Source organism: Pituophis catenifer, unplaced genomic scaffold (assembly GCF_029215685.1).
Source record: "Pituophis catenifer annectens isolate HBS135680 unplaced genomic scaffold, rPitCat1.0.hap2 SCAF_1, whole genome shotgun sequence".
In the NCBI taxonomy this organism is placed as follows: Eukaryota; Metazoa; Chordata; class Lepidosauria; order Squamata; family Colubridae; genus Pituophis; species Pituophis catenifer.
Window position 1 is genome coordinate 61,453,018 of NW_027256881.1, and position 27,426 is coordinate 61,480,443.

Genomic DNA, 27,426 nt, shown 5'->3' on the forward strand with positions numbered 1-27,426 from the left:
GCGCATGCGCACGCGTCTCGTTGATGGGGGGAAATGGCCCGGAGACGCTTAAAAAAGGAGTGAGGAGAAGGAGTGAGTGGACGCTTAAAGCCGTTAAGGCTACCCGCCATGTCTCGTCACGAGAGCAGCCATCCGGCCATGAGAGTTCAACGGTCCCGGTTCGGCTCCATCGATTCCTATCGCGAGGGTGGGCCACGCTCCCGCTCGCCGTCTCCGCGGGGTCACCGCCGCTACCACCACCACCGCTCCCCGCCTAGCCGTCGCTTTTCCCATCGCTCGCATCGCTCGCCTTCCCCGCGCCGTTTCAGCAGGGTACGCTCGGTTGGAGCTTCCTCCTTTCATCTACCTTCCGTCTCCGGTCCCATGTGTCTGTGTTTTCTCTGTTGGCAAAGCCGGGGTGGGGGAACTTTCTCCCCCCCCCCCACCCCCGCCGCCGTTCCGTCTCTTTCTGAAAATCGTCCGCCTTCCTCTTCCCCCATTTTGGGCGAAGGCCGAACAGTTTCTGACAATCCCCCAAGCTACATAAATCACATTTGCAAATCGTTTTCTCCGCCTGACGGTATCGGAGAACCCGTCGGTCTTTTTAAGTGGAAGGTTCTGACTTGACGGCAATGGGAAAGGAAAAGGAAAAGTTGCGAAGTCAGCTCTTCATACGACTTCTACTCTAGGCAGGTTTTGCCACCTCGAACTAAATTCTGGTTGAATTAAGTGGGAGCTGCTTCTGAGTAAGCATTAATGTATGGAAAGTTCCTTTTTACATAAAGGGGTCACTGTAGGGTTTTGTTTTGTTTTTTTGCTTTCAGTTATACACAGACATCGCAAAGGCTCAATACTTTGTAGAACTTGTGAATGAGGTTGCTGCTTCTTTTTTTTTTTTTTTTGCTTTTAATTTATATGCCGCCCTTCTCCGGAGACTCAGGGCGGCTTACAATGCGTTAAGCAATATCCTTCATACTTTTGTATATTTACACAAAGTCAGCTTATTGCCCCCACAAACTGGGTCCTCAGTTTACCTACCTTAGAAAGGATGGAAGGCTGAGTCAACCTTGAGCCTGGTGAGATTTGAACTTGCAGTAATTGCAAGCAGCAGATGTTAATAACAGTGCTTTAGTCCACTGTACTATCAGGCTCTGATCTGCTTTTGCAGCAGATTAGTAAGCAGTTGAATGAGGTGGAGGCGTAATAAGATTGAAATGTGAAGCATAATACGGTTATTTAGTAATATTCTGAAAATTAAAAAAAAAATCTAAGCTTTTTTTTAAAAAAGAAGCTGTGTATACCATGTTGTTAAAGTCAATTCCATGATCATGTATGGGTAGTCCTTGACTTAACGACTACAATTGAGCCCAAAACTTTCGTTAAGAGATATTTTTAAGTGAGTTTTGCCCCATTTTACGACCTTTCTTGCCACAGTTGTTAAGTGAATCACTGCAGCTGATAAGTTAGTAACCCAGTTGTTATGTGCATCTGGCTTCCCCATTGACTTTGCTTATCAAAAGGTTGTAAAAGGTGATCACATGATCTTGGGACAAAGCAATAAGCATGAACCAATTGCAAAGTATATGAATTTTGATCACATGATCATGGGGATGCTACAAAAGTAACTGAAAAATGGTCATAAGTCACTTTTTTCATTGCTGCTGTAACTCTGAACAGTTGCCGAATGAACTGTTGTAAATTGATGACTACCTGTATTCCTCTGAAATGATAGTCCTATTTTTGTTTACATGTCTGGCATTATGCACTTAGTTGGATTTATTTTGTAGAAATGATTTGCATAAATTCATCTCTGAAACTTCAGAACTAGGGCTATACTTTTCAGTGTGTGATCTATATTACTTTGGTTTTCAGTTTCTTTAGAAGAACTATTTTTATTCTTCATGTATCCCCATGAAGAATTGTACATTTTCTTTGTAATTTTTTCCATCTTGAAAATCAAAAGAGATATTGAAAATGGAACAATTACTCAATCTCATTGTTTTGTCAGTAACATACTACACAGTACTGTAGTATGTGAAAGGAACAAAGTTATATTTTCTCTGTCACAAGATAGAATTGCTGTATCATACATCAACAGAATACTAATTTGTGAATATAAATTTTCTAGAAAAAATATGTTAGGGCTTTTCTGGACTTGCCTTTTGGACCTAGTCTTGGAGTGATATAATCCAGAAAATAGATCCAATTCAAAAATTAAATTGGATTAAATTAATCTTTAACTAGGACACAGTGGTCCCTAAACAGGAAGGATTGAAGATGGGATAAACCATGTTGGATCCATTAATGATTTCTTGAGAAGGAAGCAGACCACCTTAGTGGAACCACCGCGCTCTCAAGAATGTATTTATCCTTGTATGTTACCTTTGTGTCAATTTTATGAAGCAACACATATCTATACACTTACAATTTTCTGTGAAAATAATTTATGTAAAAAATTATGAAAAAAATTTTTTACATCATGATCTACAAATTTTAGGTGGAAATTTATAGCCCGTCTAAATGACTCTATTTCCTTGCTTATGCAAACATTTATTTTCATATCTTAATTTCAGATAACAGAAGTAGATATGAGCTATGTGCTTCAGATTAACAGTCACTTGCTATATGCTACATTGTATAATAACTTTTCCAACAACCCAAGATATGTTTCTACACATGGACATCACCAGATGGTCAACACAGAAATCAGATTGACTATTTGCTCTGCAGCCAAAGGTGGAGAACCTCTATTCAATCAGTAAAGATGAGGAGCTGACTGTGGCTCAGATCATGAGCTTCTTGTTGCAAAATTTAGACTTAAATTGAAGAAAGTAAGGAAAAGCACTAGGCCATTAAGGTATGAACTAAATCCTAGCCCTGATGAATATACAGTAGAGATGACAAATAGAGTTAAGGAATTAGATCTGATAGAGTGCCTGAAGAACTGTGGACAGAGGTTCGCAATAGTGTACAAGAGGTAGCAACTAAAACCATCCCAAAGAAAAAGAAATGCAAGAAAGCAAAATGACTGTCTGAGGAAGCCTTACAAATAGCTGAGGAAAGAAGGGGAGTGAAAGGCAAGGGAGAAAGAGAAGGATACACCCCAATTAAATGTAGAATTCCAGAGAATAGCTAGAAGAGATAAGAATGCCTTCTTAAATGAACAGTGCAAAGAAATCGAAGAAAACAATAGAATAGGGAGGACCAGAGATCTTTTCAAGAAAATTGGAGATATGAAGGGAACATTTAATGCAAAGATGGGCATGATAAAGGACCAAAATGGCAGGGACCTAACACAGGCAGAAGAGATTAAGAAGAGGTGGCAAAATTACACAGAAGAACTATACAAGAAGGAGCTTAACATCCCTGATAACCAGGATGGGGTGGCCTCAGACCTCAAGCCAGACATCCTGGAATGTCAAATGGGCCTTAGGAAATGTGTGCAACAACAAAGGAGGTGACAATATTCTATCTGAGCTATTCAAAATTTAAAAGACGATGCAGTAAAAGTGCTACACTCAATTTGCCAGCAAATTTGGAAAACTCAACAGTGGCCACAGGATTGGAAAAGGTCAGTTTACATTCCAATTCCAAAGAAGGGCAATGCCAAAGAATGCTCAAACTACCGCACCATTGCACTCATTTCACATGCTAGCAAAGTTATGCTCAAAATCCTACAAGCTAGGCACCAGCAATATCTGGACCGAGAACTATCAGAAGTGCAGGCAGGATTTAGAAGAGGCAGAGGAACCAGAGATCAAATTGCCAACATACTGTCAGGTTTCGAGGTTGTCTCAAATAACTCTAGGGAGTTCCAGAAAAACATCTACTTCTGCTTCATTGACTATGCTAAAGCCTTTGATTGTGTGGATCACAATAAATTGTGGCAAGTTCTTAAAGAGATGGGAGTACCAGACCATCTTATTTGTCTCTTGAGAAACCTATATGCGGATCAAGAAGCAACAGTGATAACTGGACACAGAAACACTGATTGGTTCAAAATTGGGAAAGGAGTCCAGCAAGGCTGTATACTTTTGCCCTGCCTATTTAACTTATATGCAGAGCACATAATGAGAAAGTTGGGGCTAGATGAATCACAAGTTGGAATTAAGATTGCTGGGAGAAATATCAACAACCTGAGATATGCAGATGATACCACTCTAATGGCAGAAAGTGAAGAGGAATTAAAGAGCCTTCTGATGCAGGTGAAGGAGGAGGAGGAGGATGCAAAAGTTGGCTTGAAATATAACATTAAGAAAACTAAGATCATGGCTGCCGGCCTCTCAATTCCTGGCAAATAGATTGTAAAGAAATGGAGGTAATGACAGATTTTATCTTCCTGGCTCCAAGATCACTGCAGATGGGGACTACAGCCAAGAAATTAAAAGACGCTCCTGGGAAGGAAAGCTTATGGCAATGTTAGACAGCATTCCAAAAATCAGAGACATCAGCCTGCCAACAAAAGTGTGTATAATCAAGGCTATGGTTTTCCCAGTTGCAATGTATGGTTGTGAAAGTTGGACCATAAGGAAGGCTGAGTGTCAAAGAATTGAGGCCTTTGAACTATGGTGCTGGAAAAGACTCCTGCGAATCCCTTGGATTGCAAGGCGATCAAACCAGTCAGTCCTAGAGGAGATCAACCTTGACTGCTCTTTAGAAGGCCAGAACCTGAATATGAAACTGAAATACTTTGGTCACTTAATGAGAAGGAAGGACTCACTGGAGAAGAGCATAATGCTGGGAATGATTGAGGGCAAAAGAAGGGGATGACAGAGAATGAGGTGGCTGGATGGAGTCATTGAAGCAGTTGGCATGACCTTAAATGGTCTCCGGGGGATGGTAGAGGACAGGAATGCCTGGAGAAAAGTTGTTCATGGGGTCACAATAGGTCGGACACGACTTCACAACTAACAATAATGTAGCCGCTTTTTAGCTGTTTTTCTCTTTAACTTTTTAGTCATTGCATGTCAAGTAGTCTGGTTTCAGAAAAGTGCCCCGCTTGACCATCACAGATTTCGATGAAATTTTGTGTGAACATGCACACATGTCCCCAATGAACATTGGTAAAGTGTTACGTGTGCTGATGCAATACTTGCGGAGATATAGTCATTTGTTTGACCCCATACTGCAGCCTTCTACAATATGACTCAAGTTCCAACAACTTTGAGACATAATATCTTCCGCAATATTTTGTTGAGAGAAACAAAACATAGCCATCTTGTACAACTTTTTGTGCTCTATTAAACAAAGTAATAAAAACATTCTCGTGAGCGATCTCCATCTAGATAATTTGGAGCAAAGTTAGTCAAAAATAGTACAGCTCGAAAAAAGGTTAAAGCTTGGCTTTTTATATTTCTGGAAGGAAAGGTATGATAAACGTGAAACTTTGTGCGTAATAACAACTTAACAACACAAGGTTTTTGAATATAAAATTTCATTCTCCTACTGCTTTCCAAGTTTACAAATTGAGTGTAATGTTTTTTGATGTTTTTTGTAAAAATGCCAAAAATAGGGTATTTTCAGCCCACTTTTACAAAAAACGACCTTCTGGAAACTGCTAAATCATTCTCATTAGAAAAACCATGTTTCAACCCCCCTAAAAAAGTAGGGTTGGTTTTTCATCGCTGACGTATAAAGCCCTAACAATAAATAGGGACAAAGTTGAGGATGTTGCTATGGCAACCTCACATGCATTCTATTACTTTTTCGTCGTTTTTGTTTTATATAGAGATCATTACTACTATTATATAGTGTTGGTCCATGGTGACATTGTAACTATCAGTTCAGGCACTTGAACCAGCAACCCCATTGCCATAGGGGCATGCCCGATAGCTATGCAATATCAGCCAGGGTGGGTTTCTTGGTTCAAGATCCCAAGCTTGTAGTTGGGTTTCTTCCTCGAGGTTCCAAAGTCTTGTATGGGAATCTGTCCTGTTCCCAAGCCGATAATTTGGCAGCTTATCCTAGGTTCCCAAGCCTAAAGTGGATATCTTATATGGTTCCCAAGCCGAAGTACGTACTGTTTGTATGAACTGCGAAATTCCAACTATCGCTTATTATTGAATTTATGCACCACGTTCTTTAGCGTCGGTTCTGGTAATTGATACTGTCTACCTGACGATGTTATTGAAGGCACTGAAAGCACGCAAATAAGATGTGGAAACATCTTGTCTTTCAGGCCAATCACGGATGCATAAATGTTACCAACACATCATTTTGTTTGATCGAAATTTCCAAGATGTTGCCTACCCATCATTTTTTTTCATAAATGCAGGCAACATAACAACCAGGAAATATGTCGATCAATTTTAAATTCGGATCAACAGTATTGGACATTTTGGCCCCAAAGTTAATCATGTCATTTGAAACTTTGCTGACAGAAATCAAATTTGAATCAACTGGGACAAACTGGTGATGATCTCTTGTGCCAGCTATTGTGCTGCTAACTTTCCATCTTTCTTCTTGCAGCATCCTGCTTTCTTCGATTTCTTCCTTCGGAACATATATATACCATATTTTTCGGAGTATAAGATGCTCTGGACTATAAGACACACCTTTTTTGGTGAGGAAAACAAGAAAAAGAAATCTGCCTCTGCCTCCCAGCAATTTTGACTCATTGCAGCAAACAGCAAACAGCCTGCTTTACTTTCATTTTCGTTTTCAGCATAGCTTGATTAGTACAAGGGGAAAAAAATCTGCTCCCAGCAATTTACCTCCTTGCAGCAAGCAGCAGAGGCCTGCACAAAACATCTGAGAGCAAAACATCTGAGAGTTGGGAGGCCAATCCAATTGTACTAATTATGCTGTGCTGAAGCTGAAACAAGCTGTGTCTTCTTGTTGCTTGCTGCAAGGAAGTAAACTGCTGGGAGGCAAAAGCTAAAGAGTGGGGGCCAGTGGGTAGGCGGGGCTACATTCGGTGTATAAGACGCACCTAAATTTTCACCTCTTTTTTGGGGGGGAAATGGTGTGTCTTATACTCCAAAAAATACGGTATTTAATTCTGTGAATGTTTCTGTCATAAAAGTTGAACAGATCTGTTGACATCAGTATTTGGTCAGTTGATGGTCGCTGGAGGATGGCTCGAGCAGCCAAATATTTAGTTGTGCTGCCAACTCCGTCGCATGGTGATTTGCCATGACTCGTGCCAAAAAAAATTCATTCAGCCTTAATTTCGAAATCATGTTTGTGATTGCACACATTGACAAAATTTTTGTAATTTTTGTATTATGCCACTAAACTGTCACTAAAGTATTATATTCTTGTAATCTTCATTGTAGTCATCAAAACCTCAATCAATGTCCGAATGAACACAGACACGGAAACCCTATCGTGTTGCATATGATCAGAAACTATGCAACAGTTGACAATTTGCAGTGCACCATCTTTATTGACGTAATAAGTGACGAACGGATGCATTGTGGCTTGCAAATTCTCCCAGTGAAAGCCTTGAGCAGCATCTTGGACAACAAATGAGTAATTCTCTGCAAAATTCATCAGTACAATCCGTTTAGTTTCTTTTAGGCCAGCTTTCAACGACTTCAAATATTTTCTTTGATGTTTTGAAATGAAGTGGTGCCCAGTCTGTTTACACATTTTGCTAGTCAGTTTTTCGATGAAGCCATCAACAGTGAGAACATTTGTTTCCAGCATTTGGCGATCAGTATGAACCCCTTGTTTGAATTCAATTGATTCTTCAGAATCCCAGTCCTCGAATATTTCATCCAAATGTGCTATCAGTGCCACTTCACCAGGGAAGTTTTGGCATTGCTGCAACATACAATCATTGGTGTTCAGATTGCAAACTGCCTTTCCCAAGAGCAGCTTGTAGTCCTCTTTAATGTTGGCACCTTGTAGCATAAGCTTAACATTTTGATGAATGGTGCAGACACAGACGGAATATGTGCCTGAGGCACAGATGGTGACATACTACTTTGATCTGAGTTCACGGAATTTGGAGAAACCAATTTCAGCACCATATTTGTTTCGATATGCCATATACAGTTCTTTCAGATTGCACAGTAGCAACCACTTTTTTTTGTGAACCTTGACGCCATCGTGCCGAATGGAAACACAAATCCTTTTTGCCGGGGCACATCCTGCTAAATTTGTCATCCTCGTAGAAATCTCAAACTCTGGAGACTTCTGGTTGATGATTCGTGGCGACATGGCATGGTAAGAGCGATCGCTCCTTCCCAACGCCACTTATCGCCGTGTTTTGGGGACCTTTCGAGGCGTTGAAGCTTGGAGAGCTTCGCGGACAATAGTGGGGCTTCAGCAGGCAGAGTGGGGAGTTGCAAACCCACTCGGCTGGACTGATATCCACTGTCGACCCAACGCGGCGCGTCTGCCTTTCAATGGTGGACCTGAAGCTGCAATAATCAACAAGAGGGGAAGCAAGAAATTCCGGTGAAAGGGGTGTTGGAGAGCACTCATTTCTACTCTCCCCCGAGCACGCTTGAACTTTGCTTGAATTGTGCCGGCTGGGTTGGATCAAAAGGAGCTACAAAAGGAATAAGCAGCGACAGAGAGGAGGGGAAGACGACACCCGAGAGCGATTGCAGATAAGCCGGCGAGAAATTAGAAAGGAGAGATCTGCAAGCGGAGTGGCAGCGCTACTAGAAAGTGGATGTAATTTACTGATTGGATCAAACGAGAGAGCTTTGGAGACTCAGGAACGTGAATTTGCTGATCGGGAGAGGAGAGCGACTGGAGATTGGGACCGGAAGTGCAACCATATTGTAAATCAACGAAAAGAACAACGAATGGCTAGAGAGGCAGGAAGGAGCACCAGGAGAAGACAAGTGGAATAATCGAGCTGAAATACTTTTAAAGTTTAAGACACTAAGAGACGGGAGAAATGAAAACTGGTGATATCTGACTACTATCCTCCCCTATTTAGGCTCTCATAAGTGTTGCCACTGAAGGGATTAAGAACAACCAAGTAACTAATTACATTGACATAAACTATTACTAACACAAGCTTACTAACATATTTATACTGTATTGTTTTATATTAAGTTTCTTATTTGCTTATATTTAGAATATCAGAATAACATATTTATGCTTACTATAAGAATATATTTAATTGACACTTGAGATTTAAGTTAATTAAGAGTCACTGCTTTTTATATTTGATTAATTATTAATAGTACTGTAGTGGAATTAATTGACTGTGATATATGACTAGCTGCTAGCTGAACTGCAGTTGATTTAAGGGTGAATGTGAATATTATGCATCAATTTGAACCAAGAAATTTTGGAAAGAGATTAGCATTTTAATAGATATAATTGGATTTAAACAGAAAAGATCAATAGATCTGATTGATCCTTTGGGGGATCGAACCAATTAATAATAATAAAAAAAGGGAGTAGCAATAGGTAAAGAAGAATCAAAGGTACCTAGCAGCTCAAAAGAAGACATAACCATTTAAGCTTTACAAATCCTTAGAAAAGGTTTCTCTTAGTTATTCTCATTGCTGCCAACCTCAGAAGACATATCAAGTAAAAGGAAAGATAATTAGTGGATGATCATCTGGAGGAACATTGAAAAGATAGTCAGAGACCAGGCAAGAATGTTGAAGGAGATGACAAGCCTTGCATCTACTGTGACCAAAACGGGAAAGAAAACAACCCCAAACCTCTCTAATCCTACGATTACAATGTCGTCACCTGCAATGCAAAAGTCAACAGAAGGTCTATCTAAGACTGAAAAATCAGCCATGATCCCTACCATGCAAGCAATGCAGTCGACACTGGCAATGATACAAGAGACAATGCTCATGATGTAGGAAAAGATGTCCAGCAATCACTTAGAACTGAAAACGGATATCAAAGGTCTAGATCAAAAAATGAATGATATACAGTAGTCAATACAAATGAATGAACAGAAAATAAAAAAGATGGAATCCAAAATTGAGCAACAAGAAAAGAATTTGGACACAGTAGACCAGAAACTAATGGCACAAAACAGAGAGCTAGAGGACTCGATCACCCAGCTAGAAATGGACAGAGCCTCCTTCTACCTACGCTTCCAAAACATCTCCGAGGATAAGGATGAAAACCTGGGTTAAATAATGGCAGAATTAATAGCCGAGGTCTTACAACAAGACAGATGAGATAATAAAGGAACTGGATGAGGTATATAGGGTGCAAACGAACTATGCCAGACGAAACAAGCTGCCCAGGGAGGTTCATATAAGGTTTGCTCTGAAAAAAGTCAAGGGTATTTTCTATAATATGGTGAGGGAAGAACCAGTCAGTTATAAAGGAAAGGAGGTAATTGTGTTAAAGCAAGTCCCGAGGAGGGTGAGGGATTTAAGAAGGGATTATAGATTCCTTGCTATCCAATTGAATAAGAGGAATATACTCTTTAGGTGGATCTTGCTGGAGGGTATGCTGATTACATGGCAAGGGAAGAAAATCAAAATAGATAGTCTGGTAGAGGCTCAGGACTTTTTAGACCAATTGAGAGGGTCAGAAGAAGACCAGAGCAGCAAAGAGGAACTGGAAGCGACTACTACAGAAGAGGAACTTACCCAGCAAAGAAGATCTAAAGAAGGGACCCCGGAGGAGAAAGAGACCCCGGAGGAGAAAGAGAAGGAAGAGAAGGAAGAGAAGGAAGAGAAGGAAGCAAGGAAGAAACAAAGACCACAGAGAGTTACACGAGTGAATAAGAACTAAAACAACACAAGGCTATAAGAATGGACGACTGGAAACTTCTATCGATTAATGTAAATGGCTTGAATGATTATAAAAAGAGAAAAATATTCTTCACCAAATTAGTCAAACAGAATGCGGATATAGTATGCCTCCAAGAGGTGCATATAAAAAAAGAAAATGAAAAATATTTGGAGTATAAAAAACTTGGAAATCTCTATACTTCCCTAGCAGGGGAAAAAAAAGAGAGGGGTGGTACTGTATATTAAGAAGGAAATAAAAGCAGAGCTGAAATATGCAGACTCAAAAGGGTTGGATACTAGTGGTTGAAATTAAGAGAGGTAATTCCTCAATATTAGTAACAGCTATCTACGCCTCGAATAAAAATCTGAGAGAGTTCTATAATAAAGTACGAGAAATAATAAGTAAAATGGATAATAATAATATATGCATAATCAGAGACTTTAATGGAGTGGTGGACTCGAATAAAGATAATAAAAGATCCAAAGGCCAAAAGAAAAAAAGGAAAAACTTACCAAAATCTTCTTTTGACCTAGTAGATGAACTGAATCTGGCAGATATTTGGCGAACTTTACATCCATATAAAAGGCAATATACTTTCTACTCAAACCCCAACAAATCATGGTCTAGAATTGACATGATGTGGGTAAGCAGAAATATAGGAATGGACATGTGGGCGGACCACAATCCACTGGAGATCAAATGGAAGAGTGGGTATAAGGGAAGGAATGTAAGATGGAGACTAAACACACAATTTTTGAGGGATAAACAAAATATTGAGAAAGTAAAGGAGTTAAAAGTTTTCTTTGAAGAAAATGAAAAGGAACCAACTGACCAAGGAGTAATCTGGGACACAATGAAGGCGTTCCTAAGAGGACTGGCAATAGCATATGGAGCACATAGAAATAAAGAAAAGAGAGAGACCCAGAGGACGTTGCTGGAAGAATTGGGGAAGGCAGAGAAGGAAGTGCAGCAAAACCCAGACAATGAAATAGCAAAAGAAAACTGGATGACTATATGTCACAGAATGAATATAATTGACCAGGAAAAATTAGCGTATGAAATCAAATGAACTAAACAATATTATTTTGAAAATGCCGATAAGCCGGGCAGATGGTTGTCCTATAGACTTAAAAAAGAAAAAGAGAAAGGGATTATTTACCAACTAGAAGATTTAGAGGGTCACATCATAAATAAGGAAGAAAAGAAATTAGAGATGGTCTGCGAATTCTATGCCACTCTATACAAGGAAGAAGATATCCCCAAGGAAAAAGTAGAACAATACCTATTGAAAGAAGAACTTCCACTGATTGGGGAGGAGGAGAAAGAGATGCTAAATAAAGAAATCACAATGGCAGAGCTAAAGATTGCGATATCTAAACTTAAAAAGAACAAATCACTGGGTCCAGACGGATTCCCAGGGGAATTATATAAAAATCTAGATTTAGAGGATATTCTCCTTCCAAAACTGTTAGAACTCTATAATGAGGCCTTGATAAAATCCAAAATACCAGAATCATGGAGGGAGGCTTATATTACACTTTTACAAAAAGAAGGAACGGATGTAAAATTGATAAAGAACTATAGACCAATCTCCCTCCTCAATACTGATTACAAAATTTATATGAGTATTATAGCGGGAAGGCTAAAGGTAATTCTGAATAAGGTAATACATAGCGACCAAAATGGATTCCTTCCAGGGAGACAGATAAGAAACAACATAGGGACAGTTCTAGATGTGTTAGAATACTATGAGGAACACCTGGATAAAGAAATGGCACTAGTCTTCCTAGACGCTCAGAAGGCGTTTGATAATCTGAACTGGGAGTATATAAAGCAACAAATTAACAAAATGGGATTCGGACAAAATTTTGTGAACACAATAACCACGATTTATGAGAAACAAAGGGCCAATATCCTAGTGAACGGAGAACTAACAAAAACATTCCAAATCAGCAAGGGAGTGAAACAGGGATGTCCATTATCACCACTCCTGTTTATTTTGGCTCTAGAAGTACTGCTAAAAAGGTTTAGAGAAAATAAGCAAATTAAGGGTCTGAAAATTAGAAAGGAAACATATAAAGCCCAAGCATTGGCCGATGATGTGGTACTAATTATGGAGGAACCTGTGGAAACTGGTGCCCAAACTTTGGAAGAACTTGGTAAGTATGGAGAGGTGGCAGGGCTCAAATTAAATAAATCTAAAACTAAAATGTTGACCAAAATCATGACCAAAGACCGGAAGAAAGTTTTGGAGGAATCAATGGGGATACAAGTTGTTAAGAAGGTTAAATATTTGAGAGTATGGATTTCAACAAAGTGTTCAGCCCTTAAAGTGAATAATTATGTACCCCTGGTCAAAAATATTAAACAAGATTTAGAGAAGTGGGAGAAGCTCCAGATATCCTTTTTAGGGAGGATTGCAGCAATCAAAATGAGTGTCCTACCCAAATTGCTGTATTTATTTCAAACCACTCCAATCAAATTGGATAGGAAATTTTTCCGGGAATTTAATTCTATTATCAGGAAATTCATTTGGGGAGGGAAGAAACCAAGGATTGCAATTAGGAGCCTACAAGGCAAAAAAGACAGGGGTGGTCTCGGACTTCCAATTTGGGAAATCTATCACAAAGTGGCAATCTTAGTTTGGTTAAAAGAATGGGCAACTCTGGGAAACAAAAGAATTTTGACTTTGGAAGGGCACGACCTCCAGAAGGGTTGGCATGCTTATCTTTGGGAAACAGGAAAAAGAACAAGAACATATTTTCATAAACATAAGGGACACGTTAATGTCAACATGGGGAGAAATAAGACAAAAACAATATACTAAAGTCCCCAGATGGCTATCTACGATGGAGGTGATAATATATCCCAATGTCCTGGAATTGGGCAAAACAGTAAAATATAAAGATATTACATGGGGCAGGGAATCTCCAAACAATGGAACAATTGAAAGAACAGGGCACCCACATAGAATGGTGGACATATGCACAAATTAAATCACAATATAAAAAAGATAAAGAGCAATATGGCATAGAGATAGGCAGCAATGGGTTCGACAAGATATAGATAGGCACGGATAATAAATTATTGGCCAAATTATATAATTATTTGGTGGAGTACGACTTGATAGAGGAGGTGGTTAAGGACCCAATGCTAGCATGGGCTAAAAATATTGGACAAACCATAAATCTGGATGAGTGGGACCAAATTTGGAACAACAATCTCAAAATGACCAGGGCAACAACTTATAAGGAAAACCAATATAAGATGATTTATAGGTGGCACTTAGCACCAGCCAGGATTGCCAAAATTTACCCAAATTTGAGTCCAAACTGCTAGAAGTGTGGTCACCAGCAAGGTACTTTTTATCACTGTTGGTGGACCTGTCAAAGAATTTTGGAGGATGATATGTAAATGGCTGTCGGAAATAATAGGAGACACTATTGAATTAGAACCAAGAATATTTCTCTTGGGAATCTTGAAGACAGAAATTGCAAGAAAGAAGAAGTATCTTATTGTACATATAATAACAGCAGCAAGAATCTCCTTCGCTCAACATTGGAAAGAGAAAAAGTTACCACCCAAAGAGCATGTAATTAGGAAAATAATAGAATGTGCCGAAATGAACAAACTGACGTTAGAAATTAATGATAGAGAGGAAACTGACTACTATAGCGTGTGGGATATGTGGTATGAGTGGTTAGAGAAAAGAAAATCAAAGTGAAGCGTGAGAGAGTTAAAGGTCAATCTGATAATTAATTAAATGGGTATATTGAACTGAGTTGTACTACAGGCAGTAGGAAATAAAATGGAGTAAGGATATAAGTTTATGTAAATAAAATGTAGTAAGTATTAAGGATGATATAAGAATTCCTACAGGTAGTATTTTTTAAATTAAGATAATCAGGCAATACCATGTAAATAATAAGTAAATATTATGTATATGTATATGTTTATTAACATCATGAAACCAGAAAGGTGGAATTGTATTATAATTTTCTAACAATAAAAACTTAAAAAAAAAGAAAAAGAAATCTCAAACTCTGTCCGCGATTTCCTTTGGCAGCGGTTTGCCAACTTTTGCATCTGGTAGTGCACAAATCCGTTTCTCTTTATTTTTCTCAATGTTTTAATCATACGTTCTGAAATGCCAAACGTTTTTGCTGTCACTGGTATCGACCAACTCTTTGGGGCCAAAGTCAATAATAGAACTTTCGTCGATCTATCAGATATTTTAATTTTTGTTTTTATATCTTGAATTAGGACAGTATAATCTTGGCATGACTGGCATTCCTTAGCAGAAGGTTCGCTAGTTTTCTCAATATCTTCAGCTGCTACTCCAGCGGCTAACGTTATTTTGTCTGCTACCACTTTCTGCACGCATTCAATTTTTCGTTTCACATAGCCAGTTTTATCCCTACTGCTTCTGAGTTTTTAATGGAGAAGTCCTTAAATCGGTCAAACGTTGATTAACAGTGTCCGAAATGTCTATATCATAATTATCTGACGACGAAGAATCTGCTGTGCTTTGGACCATGTAAACGTATTTGGCTTTACACCTGGAACAAATCTTTTGACTCGTCTTCACATGTTTTCACCACTTTTGTTAAATCATTGGACATGACTAGATCGACTTTCAACAGCCCATGTTTAGCTATGTGATTTTGTTTGTCAAATGGATTGTAGCACAACTTTTGCTTCATGTTGTACTTTTGAGCACAAAAAGTTGTACAAGATGGCCAAGTTTTGTGTCTCAACAAAATATTGCTGGAGATCTTATGTCTCAAAGTTGCTGGAACCTCAGAGTCATACTGTAGAATGCTGCGGTATGGGGTCACACAAATGCCTGTATCTCTGCAAGTATTGCATCGGCACACATAACACTTTACCAATGTTCATTGGGGACATGTGTGCATGTTCACACAAAATTTCATTGAAATCCATGATGGTTGAGCAGGAACCGCCAGACCACTTGACATGGAATATATCCAGTTTTAAGGTATTTTGCAACAATGGAAGATAGGAAGCCTGTTTGTTTTATCAAACAGATAGCATATTGTAACTTTTTCCTGTCCCTTCCCCCATTGCAGAGATATTCACCCTCACATTATCCAAGGCAGCGCTCACGTTCTCCAGGCCGACGTTCTGAATCTTCAGTCGAAAAATATTTGCGGGACGTAGTTGAAAATGGCATTGGCACAAGCTTACCAGCTGATAGTCTCAGTAATGTGAACAGGTATGACTCTTTGAAAGCTAGCCTCACAGAATTGTGATTTATTTATTTTTTTTGTATCCTATTGTATCAAATAAAATGATGTCTTGCTATGAGACAGTTTGGAAAATATATATTAGATGTGCCTCATCTTAGGACACATTCATATTTATTTGATTATTTATGAGGTTTATAGGCCACCTCAATCTTTTGCAATCCAGGGTAACTTAAAAAATACAATAAAGCACTGTAAAACAAAGAATTATGTCATTAAAATTTCAAGTAGAATATATAAATGATTCCAAGTAATGTCTAAAAATTGGAAGAGGGTAAGGTAAGAATCCTTATTTTTTGGGATTGTTAGTTATGTTCAAATCTCTTTTACAGTTGCAGCAGTAATTCTGAATTTTAAATGAATCTAATGTGGCAAAATTCTATAATTTAACAGCTTGATTTATATACTGTGACTTATCATGTTTCAGGTAGTTCTAGATCTTCTTTTGATATGTCAGTTTCTGTTCATTTCTACATAAATTCTTTAGTGCATTTCAGTGCATGTTTAAGAAGCGAAGTCCAGAAGATGCAAAAATACAATTTAATCTTAAAAACATTTAAGTTTACACACCAGGATAAAAATAGGTATACTGTTCAATTTCAAAGTATATTTTTCTTTGCAATCCCCAATTTCTTTATAGAATTTTATAAATCTTTATCTTATTTCTTTCTTTGTAATTAATGGCAAAGTTGGTGCATTTTGATAACAAAGTATGCAGTTTACTTATAAATATAATGCACTCTCTCCTGTTCTTAAGAAATATGCATAGTAGTAAATCTGTTTTTCGTTTCTGCAATAACCACTTAAGAGGGTATTTTTCATGACTTAAAAGTTTGTATTCCTTGTTAAGTTTAACTCCTTGATAGGAGGCAGTGAAATAATACCATGCTTCCCGGAAAATATGACCTACCCTGAATACAAGCCCTAGCCCGATCTTCATGCCTGCACCTAAAATAAACCTTACCCAAAAAATAAGGCCTAGTAAAGCCCCACCCACCATCTGATTGTATGAGATGGGGTGAGGTGCAGCCATAAAAATCAATCTAGGCTAGTGGAGGGGGTGGAGGACAAAATGGAGGTGGGGCAGAGCTGCCCTATGCACCTCATATCGGCTTACCTGAGGGCCCTGCAGCCAGACCATCAACATCCTGATAAGTGCCTGACCTTGCGACGGCGGCTCCAAAAACCCTGTCTAAGATACTGCGTGGCCACTGGCCCACTTCTCCTTGCTCGCTGCTGTAATTCAGCAGAAGTTTGAGTGATGCATGTGGGGTCCTGAATGGGACTACTGGAGTTGCCGCAAGATGAGGCAGTTTTCAAGATGTTGATGGTCTGTGTCATGCCCTCCGTCGGAGTCTGAATCTGCGGGGGAAGATGAGTTGGAACAAGAGCCTTGAGAAGGCAGCTCCGTTGGCCTTGGAGGAAACTGGGGAAGAGCAGAGTCAGTCCGGGTAAGGCTTTTGTGAATTAGAAAGGCTTGCAGAAGGGAGGAGCAAGAGAGACTGGGCTCAGATGAAGAGCAAGGACTACCCCCTCTTGATCCTGCAGCACAGAGAGAAGAGAGAAGGCGAGACCAATGCAGACTGAGCCGACTATGAGGGAGGAGAGTACCTCGCCCCACTTCACAAGGCACACCTGGGGACTGAGATGTAAAGAAATGCCGGTGGGAGGGGCATTCCCGCCTGGACTACTGCAATGCTCTCTACATGGGGCTCCCCTTGGGGTGCACCCGGAGGCTGCAGTTAGTCCAGAATGCGGCCGCGTGGGGGATTATGGGAGCGACGGGGCGCTCACATATGACACCTCTCCTGCGCGAGCTGCACTGGGTTCCTGTGGTCTTCCGGGTGCGCTTCAAGGTGTTGGTGACCACCTTTAAAGCGCTCCATGGCTTAGGGCCAGGGTATTTGCGAGACCACCTTCTGCCGCCAATAGCCTCCCACCGACCGGTTCGCTCGCACAGAGAGGGCTTCTTCAGGGTGCCGTCGGCCAGACAGTGCCGGTTGGCGACCCCCAGGGGGAGAGCTTTCTCTCTAGCAGCACCTGCCCTCTGGAATGACCTGCCCCCTGAGATATGCATGATATCAGACTTCCGGACTTTCTGTCAGGCCCTGAAAACACACTTATTCCATCTAGCCGGGCTGGCTTGATCCCATCCTCTCAGTTTTAATTGAATTTGGTTTTAATTGGGTTGTTTTAAATTTTGGGCCAAAATTATTTAATTGTTTTTTAAACTGTTTTTTAAATTTTATATGCTATGTTTTATCTCGGCTGTACACTGCCCTGAGTCCCGCAGGAGAAGGGCGGTATAGAAATAAAATAAAATAAATAAATAAATAAAAATAAATAAAATTTGTCGGGAACAAATGTTGAATCTGTGGAGCCTCGTGTGCACTTGCCGACGCCTGGAGATTACTGTACTCTGTCTTGTGGGGCTTTCCTGGTTTGCCTGCTTTGCTGAACTTCTTGCTCTGGTTACTGTTTGGCTAACTTTGCTTACTGGACTACTCACAGCCAGATACTGCTGAAGGTACGTGTGAGAGCTTTGCTCCAGAACTTGTTGTAAACGTGGGGATGTTTGGGGGCAAAGTTGGAGCAATAAAGGGGAGTTAGACCTGTTCTCTGGCTGTGTTGCTTTCGTGCCACACCCCAAATCATTTACACCTGGCTGTGGGGAAGCCAATGCAGGGCGTGGAGGGCAGCTCTGCACCCCCAGCCTTGCTTCATTCTCCACCCCACCACCACCTCGCTTTGTTGCCGTCACACCGGTGCGTTGCTCAGCCTCCTCCATTATAGTGGCAAGCAAGGAGAAGTGGCGAAGAACAAAGAAGAACGAAGCGAGGTAGAGGGGTGGAGGACAAAGCAAGGCAGGGGGTGTGGAGCTGGCCTACGTGCCCCGCACCAGCTTACTTGAGGACCCTTCAGCCAGGCTACCCATGCCAAATCCTCGCCACACCACCTCAAACTCCCCCCTCCCAGGCAGTCACATCCCTTCACTAACCTGCTTTCTAGCTCCCTTTTCTGCTGCCATGTGCAGGGCAAGAAAAGTAGTCTGTGGGACTACAGTAAAAAAAAAGTTCAGACCTTCCAACTTCTTACAAAAAAAAAAAATCATGCAAATTTGGGAAATCAAGTGGCGCTGAAAGCAGCTGAAAGTGTGTTTAAGCCCTTCAGCTGCTTTTGGTACCACTTGGTTTCCCACCCCCCCTCACCAGGTTGGTCTGGTGGGGGGATTGCCTTCCGCCTTCTCTGCTGTGCCACGAGCAGGGATTCCCCAAACCCCGCTGCTGTCAAAGTAAATCCTGGGCACTGCGCTGCAATGGATAGACGAAAAGTGCAGTTTTTGTCTGAAGGAGGAAGAGGAGCAGGGAGAAGAAAGAGGAAAGCAGCCGAGTGGAAAGTTCCCCACCGGCCAGGCACTGAAGTACTTCCACCGCAGAGAGAGAGAGAGAGCGCGAGAGAGCAAGAGAGAGATCTGATCCAACCTCTGTGTGTGTGTTTGTGTGTGTGTATGAGAGAGAGAGAGAGAGAGAGAGAGAGAGAGAGAGAGAGAGAGAGAGATCCAATCCAACCTCGGAGACTTATACCGGTGGTGATGTATTCGTTCTCTCCCCCTCCCCCTCCCTCCCTCTCTCTCTCTCTCTCTCTCACACACACACACAGGTTTGATCAGATCATTCTCTCACTCACTCCTCCATGGTGGCAGCATCAGCCATGCTCTCCATGGCGGCCTGCAGCTGATCCGAGGCACGCAGGCCGATGCCCTTTGGCCGTCTGCCTCCCTCTACCTCTTGCTGCAGTCAGACTCATTGCGGTTGCTGCCTCTTGTGTGTGTTTGTGTGTGGGGCTCCTGGACAGGCCGGGCTTTGTGACTTCCCTGAAAATAAGCCAGAATACTTATTTTTGGCCCCAAAAGAAAAAAAGCCTGAATGTTTATTTTCAGGGAAACATGGGTAATAAAAGCAAATGTATTTTATCTACATTTCTTAAAAGTAAAAACAAATGTTTGAGGGCCTGTTGGATCTCTGGGAAAAGGGTATTACTTTGGGCAGGGCCGACTATAGAGAAGTTGCACTTCCTTGGTCCTGCTAGATGACAATGTTTAAAAGAAACAATATAGAGTGCTCCCATTGCATCTGATCTTGTGGAATGGCCAAATCCTCAGAGAGAAGCGGTCCTGTAAGCAGCCTGGTTAGGAACTCTGTAAGACCAGAGTAGGAACCAATATTATGTATGCTAATGCTAATGCCTTAATTAAAAGGTTATGGTAACAGAAGTTGTCTGAATGCACTTCCCTTTTCCCTCCCTTTATCTTTGAGAGAACTACTGAAGACCAAGCCTGAGATTCTTCTCAAATTACATTTCAGATTAAAATTTCTTTTTTCTGATTAATGTCTTGGTTGCGGCTCTGCCTCCTATTCCTCAAGATGACTCTTATAGCCGATTACATTCCATCAGCAGTGCAATATGGGAAAACTGTAGGGCAGTTAGAGCTGTGCATGCTGTCACATTCTGAACCAGCTGTAATTTCCAGTTAGCTACAAGGGCAGCCCCATCTAGAATGTGTTGCAGTAATCCAACCAGAAAATTACAGGATTAGTGAATGTTGACAAGACCTCCCAATACTGGGATGGCTGCATTTGGCAAACAAGATGTCTGTGTGGAGTTGCTGCAAAGTACAAGATCCTGGAAGCTCACACATGGGGCTCCTTGGGAGAAAAAGCAGCGGGAACAACTTATATGAGCAACTTGTAACCATCCCTGCCAGCTTCCCCATTGACTTTGGTTCCAGCTGGGAAGGTCACTAATGATGATCACATGGGTGCAGCTCACTGCGATATCTTAATTATGAGCTGGGCACCCAAGGACCCGAATTAGAATAATGTGATGTTGCGATTACCACAACTTTGTGGACAGGTCATAAATTGCCCATGTTCAGTGCTGTTATAATCTTGAATGGATGCTAAAAGAGTGGTCATAACTTGTGGACTACCTGTATCCTAATGCAATTGCTTTACTGTTCAAGACTATGCATATGTGTTGCCATTGAGATTCTCCTATCTGAGATGTGAGAAGTTTCTGTGATGCATACAGGTAGTCCTGGACTTATGGCTACAATTGAGCCCAAAATTTCTGTTGTTAAGTGAGACATTTGTTAAATGAGTATTGGGCCATTTTACGACCATTCTTGCCACAGTTGTTAAATGAATCACTACAGTTGATAAGTTAGTAATATGGTTGTTAAGTGAATCTGGCTTCCTGTTGTGGCCCACCAGTGGCCTGCGCAGATCGTGGCTGATCCCGTCGATGAGGCTGGTGTGGGGTTGCGCCAGCAGCCGGCGCTCGCATCGGACAGCGAGGAGGCTGAAGAGGATGTGGTGCCAGAGGCAGAGACTCAGCCAGGGCCTTCAGAACCTCCAGAGGCTCCTTCAAGTGGAGAGAGCGAAGTGGAGGAGCCTCTCCTCAATGCTTGAGCACACAGGGCTGCCAAAAGGCAGGAGTGGCTACTCAGGAGGAGGAGGTCTCCTTGAGAGTAAGGTTTGAGGATAATTGGCCACTCCCTTAGCCTATTTAAGTCGCACGCAGTTAGTAATTTCTTGCTGGAAACAACGTGTATTATTACAGAACATTTTGGAGAGTGAGTGTCTTATCATATCTTGTTTTCTGGGCTGGTTGCCAACCTTTGCCGGGCTTTGTTTATTCTTGGTACGTTATAACTTTGATAAGGACCGTTGGTGTGTGTCACAATCCTTGGGAATCCGGAGCTGGGGCAGAACACTTCCCCTTTGACTTTGCTTGTCAGAAGGTGGCAAAAAGTGATTACATGACCCTGGGATGCTGCAACCATCATAAATATGAACCAGTTGCCAAGCAACTGAATTTTGATCACATGATACAGGCATGCTGCAATGGTCATAAGTGTGAAAAATGGTCCTAAGTCATATTTTTCAGTGCCTTTGTAACTTTGAATGGTCACTAAATGAACTGTTGTAAATTGAGGACTACCTGTATTCTGTGCTTATTGCACCATAATAAATCAGTATAATTTGTCATTGTGAATTGTATACTTTAAACAAGTTCATTGTATTTTGAAAGATGTACTTTGAAATGATAACTTAACAAGTCTTATGTGGATATATTACCTACTGCTGTCAAAAATTAGCTACCGTATTTTTCGGAGTATAAGACACACCTTTTCCCTCCAAAAAAGAGGGTGAAAATCTGGATGTGTCTTATACTCCGAATGTAGCCCTGCCCAGCTTCTCAAACTAAGGTTTCAGAGGCTGAAAAAAACATCAGAAACAAGCTTCAGAAAAGAAGCCCGCAAACAGAGCTTCAGAAAAGAAGCCCCCAAGCAGAGCTTCAGAGGCTTTTTTTCTGAAGCTTTGTTTCAGAGGCTTTCAGAGGTAGGAAAAAAATAAAAAAAAAGCAAGTCACAGAGCTCACAACCAAGGAACCTGTTGTTAAAATTCACTTCTGGGAACAGCTGATTGGCTTTTTTCTTGTTTTCCTTCCCAAAAACTAAGGTGCGTCTTATACTCCGAAAAATACGGTATTTTGAAGTACCACAAACATTAGTTTAAAAAACCAGGTACATAGAGCAAGAATGGCCAGGGTTAGGGTTAGGGTTAGGCCTTATTAGAAAAATGTTTGTAATAGTTATTTTTAGTAGCAAGTTGCACATGTTTCCAAATTGATTTAATATAGGAAAATAGAATAGAAAGAAACATTTTAAAGCTTCATAGGATAAATACTGTTGTTGCTGTTAATCAATTAAAATGTTAGAATATTGCTTCTACTTTAAAAATGGACAAAAATGTTTTATTGTCCAAATTTGCTATAGACATATTGTTGAGGTTGTGTGTACACTTCACACAAAACTTTTTATTTATTTATCAATGAAACTTTATAGCTGCTATCTCACAAAAAAAATACCCTGGGCAGCTTACAATAATAAATTAAAACAATAAATACACAAAAACTCTCATTAAAAAATTAACACAAACATTATTTAAAAAATAAAAACTGTATGGTTTATATGCATTGTTAAGACCAACTTTGTCATTTGAAAGCAATTTAATACAAGATCAATTATATATATTTTGTTCACATCTGAAGCTGGAGCACATTTCCATTTCTATAACAGTGCACTCTTGCCTGTTTTTGTTTCATGTCCCCTATGCTCATAAATAAATTTCAAAAATGTTAGAAGAGTGATATAGTCTGAGATGGAAGGTGAAGCTGTTGCTGAAAGATGCAGAACCTGCAAAACTAGCCATATTGGGTTCAATATAAAAAGGTATTGGCTATTCAAAGTCAGGCAACTATGCTAACCTGAGTTCCAGAGGTTTATATGATGTTGATGTTGTAATTGATGTGCCTCTCTCATCAGGGATGACTTGGCTGATGGTCCAATATTTAGCAGAGCCCTTTCACATCCTTGGAACCTTGAGAGAGGTATTTTTCGTGAGGAGAATCCTTCAAGACCATTCAGCATGAGACATGATGAGGACTCTTACAATAGGGATATTTTCATAGCTCAACTGGACCGAAGCATAAACAGTGAATTTCTACAGCATCAATCAAGAGAAAATAAGAGGGGTGGGGAGCAAGAATCAAAATACTTTCAATATGACAGAGAAGATAGACTCTTTGATGAAAGCATAAAATCTCGGGCTTTATTGGCAGAAACAGAGAAGTATTGTAAACAAAGCCTTAATAAAAGCCCAAGCCTGATGTACATGGATGAAGATTTTCGTAAACTTGAAAGAATTAGGAGAAAAAGAGAAGAGGATTTGCGAAGCAGAAACATTAGTACTGACTACCCAATGCCTGATTCAGCTAATCAAGGACAGTCTTCTGAATCTCAACACCATTATAGATCTGAAAAAACACCAGCAGTGCCCTTAAAATCTATACTGAAGAAACGTTCAGATGATTCTTCTATACAGGTTTGAACTGAATTCTTCACTCTCTTTGTTAATCTGTCCGTTTTACTATCTTTTTTTTCTAATTGAAATATAAGTATTTAATTGTCTATATGTACATCTTTGGAATAAATGCTTCGAACAATATCACATTTTTTTCCCTGTCATGGAGTTGATTTAGTATTGACAGCATCTTGATTCTCATTTGGATCAGAAAGTTTGCATTTCATTTGTTTTAAATTTAAAACAAGTAACTTTCTTTTTCTTAAGAAAGATTCTTAAGATGTGTTTATTTTAGCATTTTGAAATTGTATGAGATTAACATAAAGAAGCTGCATTTGATAAAGTGATTTTAGGTCACTTATGGGGATTTTTCTTTCTCAACCTTGAAGCTCATCAGTAATACTTTTTCTCATGCAAGATGAAATAAGGAGCAATTGCTCCTTATTTTGCTCTGCAAGGAGCCTGACATGGCTTGTCATACAGGGAGGAGTTTGTTCTGAAAGGTGGGATTATTGGGGAATGGGAGGATGCTTGCTGAAGATTTTCATGGTTTAGATGAAAACTTTTAGCATTAGGCATGTAGGTTGGAAGTTTTCTAAATCGATTCTAGAAAACCAAGTGCAGAATTTTTCAGTGTTTGAAACTGAAGAAATCTCTACAAATATTAATTTTTAAAAACTATTTGAAACTGAATTATCAAGTCACCTTATTTTCCTAACTTAGTTTCAAAACAGAGATAAATAACTGTTCATTTCTGAAAGAAGAAGCACCATGCTTTTGTGAATTTGCATCATGCAGCAGTCATAAATAAATGTTGCCTGTTGACTTAGGAGCATTTGGCTACTTTTTTGGTTTTGTGAGATGCTCCTTCAAAAAGGCATCTTTCGAATTCTGTTATTGTTCAGACCCATTTTGTGCTTTCTCTGCTGCTCCTTTGACGTGCTGTTTTCCTTCTCCTTGCTCAATGATTCAAAGTAATCACAGATCATGGCATGATTATGTTGATGCTGCATAGCAATTTAAAACTGGACTTTATGAGCACATCATGGAGGGAGAATAAAGCTATTTCACTGAATGGTTAACTCTGAACAAAGCTGGGTGGTGACATGGTATGTGCAGTTTATAGAAGATAGCTAGAGTGATGATGTATTGGCAATTTTATTGCTGATTAGTGCAATATAGTGAGATCGTGTGCCCTGCTGAGGAAGGGAAGCATGTTATTTGTCTTCCTCTGATAACTTTTTTGTAGCACCTTTGCACCCTGCCTCAGCCCTAATGAAATACCCACAATATATCAAATTAAATGATATTTTAGAACTCATGTCTCTGCCTCAGTTTCATTTTTCTTCTCTTACAGTTTTCCAAGTTATTAGCTATAATTTGTATATATGAAAGAATGACCTGTTTTATGAATTAAAATATTGATTAATCTTATAAATTAACATCACAATATCTTTTTTAAAGCCTGAATTCTTTTTTAACAATTCTTTATCTATAAATGAACTCCTTTCTTTCAGATTTTTTTTAGTTGTAACAGTTTAACCCAATCACTTCTTTTCATCAGTTTTTCTTCTTCAGAATTTCTTCCGTTCAACAATAACTTGTTTGTAGTAAGGCATCTCAGTGCAAAAGACATGACAAGGAACAAATGCTTTTCCTTTTGAATAGGACTCCAGGAATTTTTCAGAGGGGAAGAAGCCTCCTGAGTCAACATCAAAATCTGTCAACCAGCGTAGTGACTTCCTACTGCCTTATGAAAAAGCCAGTCAGGATGGAAGTGGTTTTTCGTGCATTCTAGGCACAACGACTGATTCTACTTATGCTCCAGAAAAAAGTCTGGATCCCTTTCCTGATAATATAGAAGATGAAGAGAAATTTCTTTATGGTGATGATGATGGTGATTCAAACAACTGTTTCTACTCTCAAAAGATAATGATGAGTGAAAAGAAAGAACCTGTAAGTGAGAAAGTAAAATCTCCACCTACTGCAAAACCAAAGAATTTGGAACAGTCTGTAAAGCGAGAGAATTTGAAACAGTCTGTAAAACGAGAGAATTTGAAACAGTCTGTAAAGCGAGAGAATTTGGAACAGTCTGTAAAACGAGAGAATTTGGAACAGTCTTTAAAACCAGAGAATTTGGAACAATCTGTAAAACCAGAGAATTTGGAACAATCTGTAAAACCAGAGAATTTGGAACAATCTGTAAAACCAGAGAATTTGGAACAGTCCAGTGTGGAATATGACAAGATCCGTGACTTGCTTAAAACTATTGGTTTGGACATTGGAATGGCTGAAATAGATAAGCTTGCTGCTCGCACAGAAGAAAGACTCCATGGGAAAAAAACAGCTTATTCTCCTAATAATCATTCAGTGGCAAATCATAAAGCAAAGTTGTGGGAGAGGCAGAAACATTCTCTATCGCCATTTGATTCTTTTCCATCACCTGAAGCTGTGTCTCCTGTTTTAAAATCTGACTACAATAACATTGCTATTTCAGGGCAAAATAAAGCTACTGACATGTGCGAACAATCTGGTGTTCCAGGATTTTTAATCCCATCAGCTCCACCTTCTTTTCTTGATATTCCTCCTGGCCCCATCTCTGGTTCCTGTCAATATGTTCCATATGTCTCTACATTTACTCCAACACAGTTCTTCCCAAACTCTGCTTCTCTCCCAGTAGCCTTACCTGACTATGATGTATACCAGCACCACATGGGTTATGCAACTTCTGACTGGTGTGCTCAGCAAATGAACTCTGTATATCCAAATAAACCTGAGGTTACCAACCATGCCAACCTAAAAAACAAATGTATAAATCGCAACCTCAGAATCATTAATACAATTACCATCAGCAATTCCAAGCAATTTCAAGATGCTTCTACTACTGCTCCTTATTCCAATCAGCGATCCAAGTCTTCTAAAAAAAGGGTCAGACGAAGAAAAGCTGCTGAAACAAAACAAACTTTTCTGAAGAACAATGTGAGTATCTTTTTGATTTGATAATTACCATAGAATCATAGAAATTGATTTAGAATGGACTTTGGAAATTGAGTAGTCCAAACGCTCAATGCAGGTCTCTGTTTATCACTTATAATGTATAATTTAAAAACATAAAAACACTGTTTATTTCTTTCTGGTTAACAAGCTTTAACTTTTCCTTCTTTTCAGCATAGAAATGTAGAATATATTGTAGAACTTAAAATATATAAGCAGTCCTCTGCAAAATTCTAAGGTAGATGGATAGATGCATAAATATGTCTGTATCTACATAGTTTATTTTAATTTCATATATGCAATTTCTAAACTGCCTAACTCCAAAGTGACTGGTCAGCTTCACAATGTTAAAAAGCAAGAAAAACATAACAAGATCTACAAAAAGAACATAGTAGTCCTGGGGAAACAGGTTAGAAAAACCTACTTTCCATCACCCCAAAAACGGGGTCAACTAAATACTCTAACCTAGGAGTCCCCAACCAGTGGGCTACGGCCTATTGGCCACTGGGTCGTGTCAGTAGCTGGACGGAGTGCACGCACAGTCCCCATTTGTGTGTCCGTTGCGAGTGTCACGGGTG

The 27,426-nt window shown here is 39.8% G+C and overlaps 2 protein-coding genes across 4 annotated transcripts in view; both read left to right on the forward strand.

Moving 5' to 3' along the window:
• LOC139307968 (zinc finger protein 318-like) lies at positions 1-25,787 on the forward strand. Its single transcript, XM_070931330.1, has 5 exons — positions 1-312; positions 15,750-15,895; positions 23,317-23,875; positions 25,523-25,675; positions 25,719-25,787. Exons 1-5 carry the CDS (start codon positions 109-111, stop codon positions 25,785-25,787), a joined length of 1,131 nt encoding a protein of 376 aa, XP_070787431.1. The 5' UTR covers positions 1-108.
• LOC139308714 (zinc finger protein 318-like) overlaps positions 25,652-27,426 on the forward strand; it is a 35,805-nt gene continuing 34,030 nt past the window's right edge. For all 3 annotated transcript variants that reach the window (XR_011599743.1, XM_070932496.1, XM_070932497.1), the window contains exon 1: positions 25,652-26,833. Coding sequence is in view for 2 of the 3 variants with exons in the window: in XM_070932496.1 (XP_070788597.1) it covers positions 25,787-26,833 (1,047 nt within the window). In the remaining variant the exon portion in view is untranslated. The remainder of the gene's footprint in view (positions 26,834-27,426) is intronic.

Coding starts and splice junctions, on each gene's coding strand:
- LOC139307968 (XM_070931330.1), top strand. CDS start 109: ATGTCTCGTCACGAGAGCAGCCATCCGGCCATGAGAGTTCAACGGTCC. Junction 15,896..23,316: donor AGTCTCAGTAATGTGAACAG/GTATGACTCTTT, acceptor CTCTCTCATCAG/GGATGACTTGGCTGATGGTC. Junction 25,676..25,718: donor CAACGACTGATTCTACTTAT/GCTCCAGAAAAA, acceptor ATAATATAGAAG/ATGAAGAGAAATTTCTTTAT.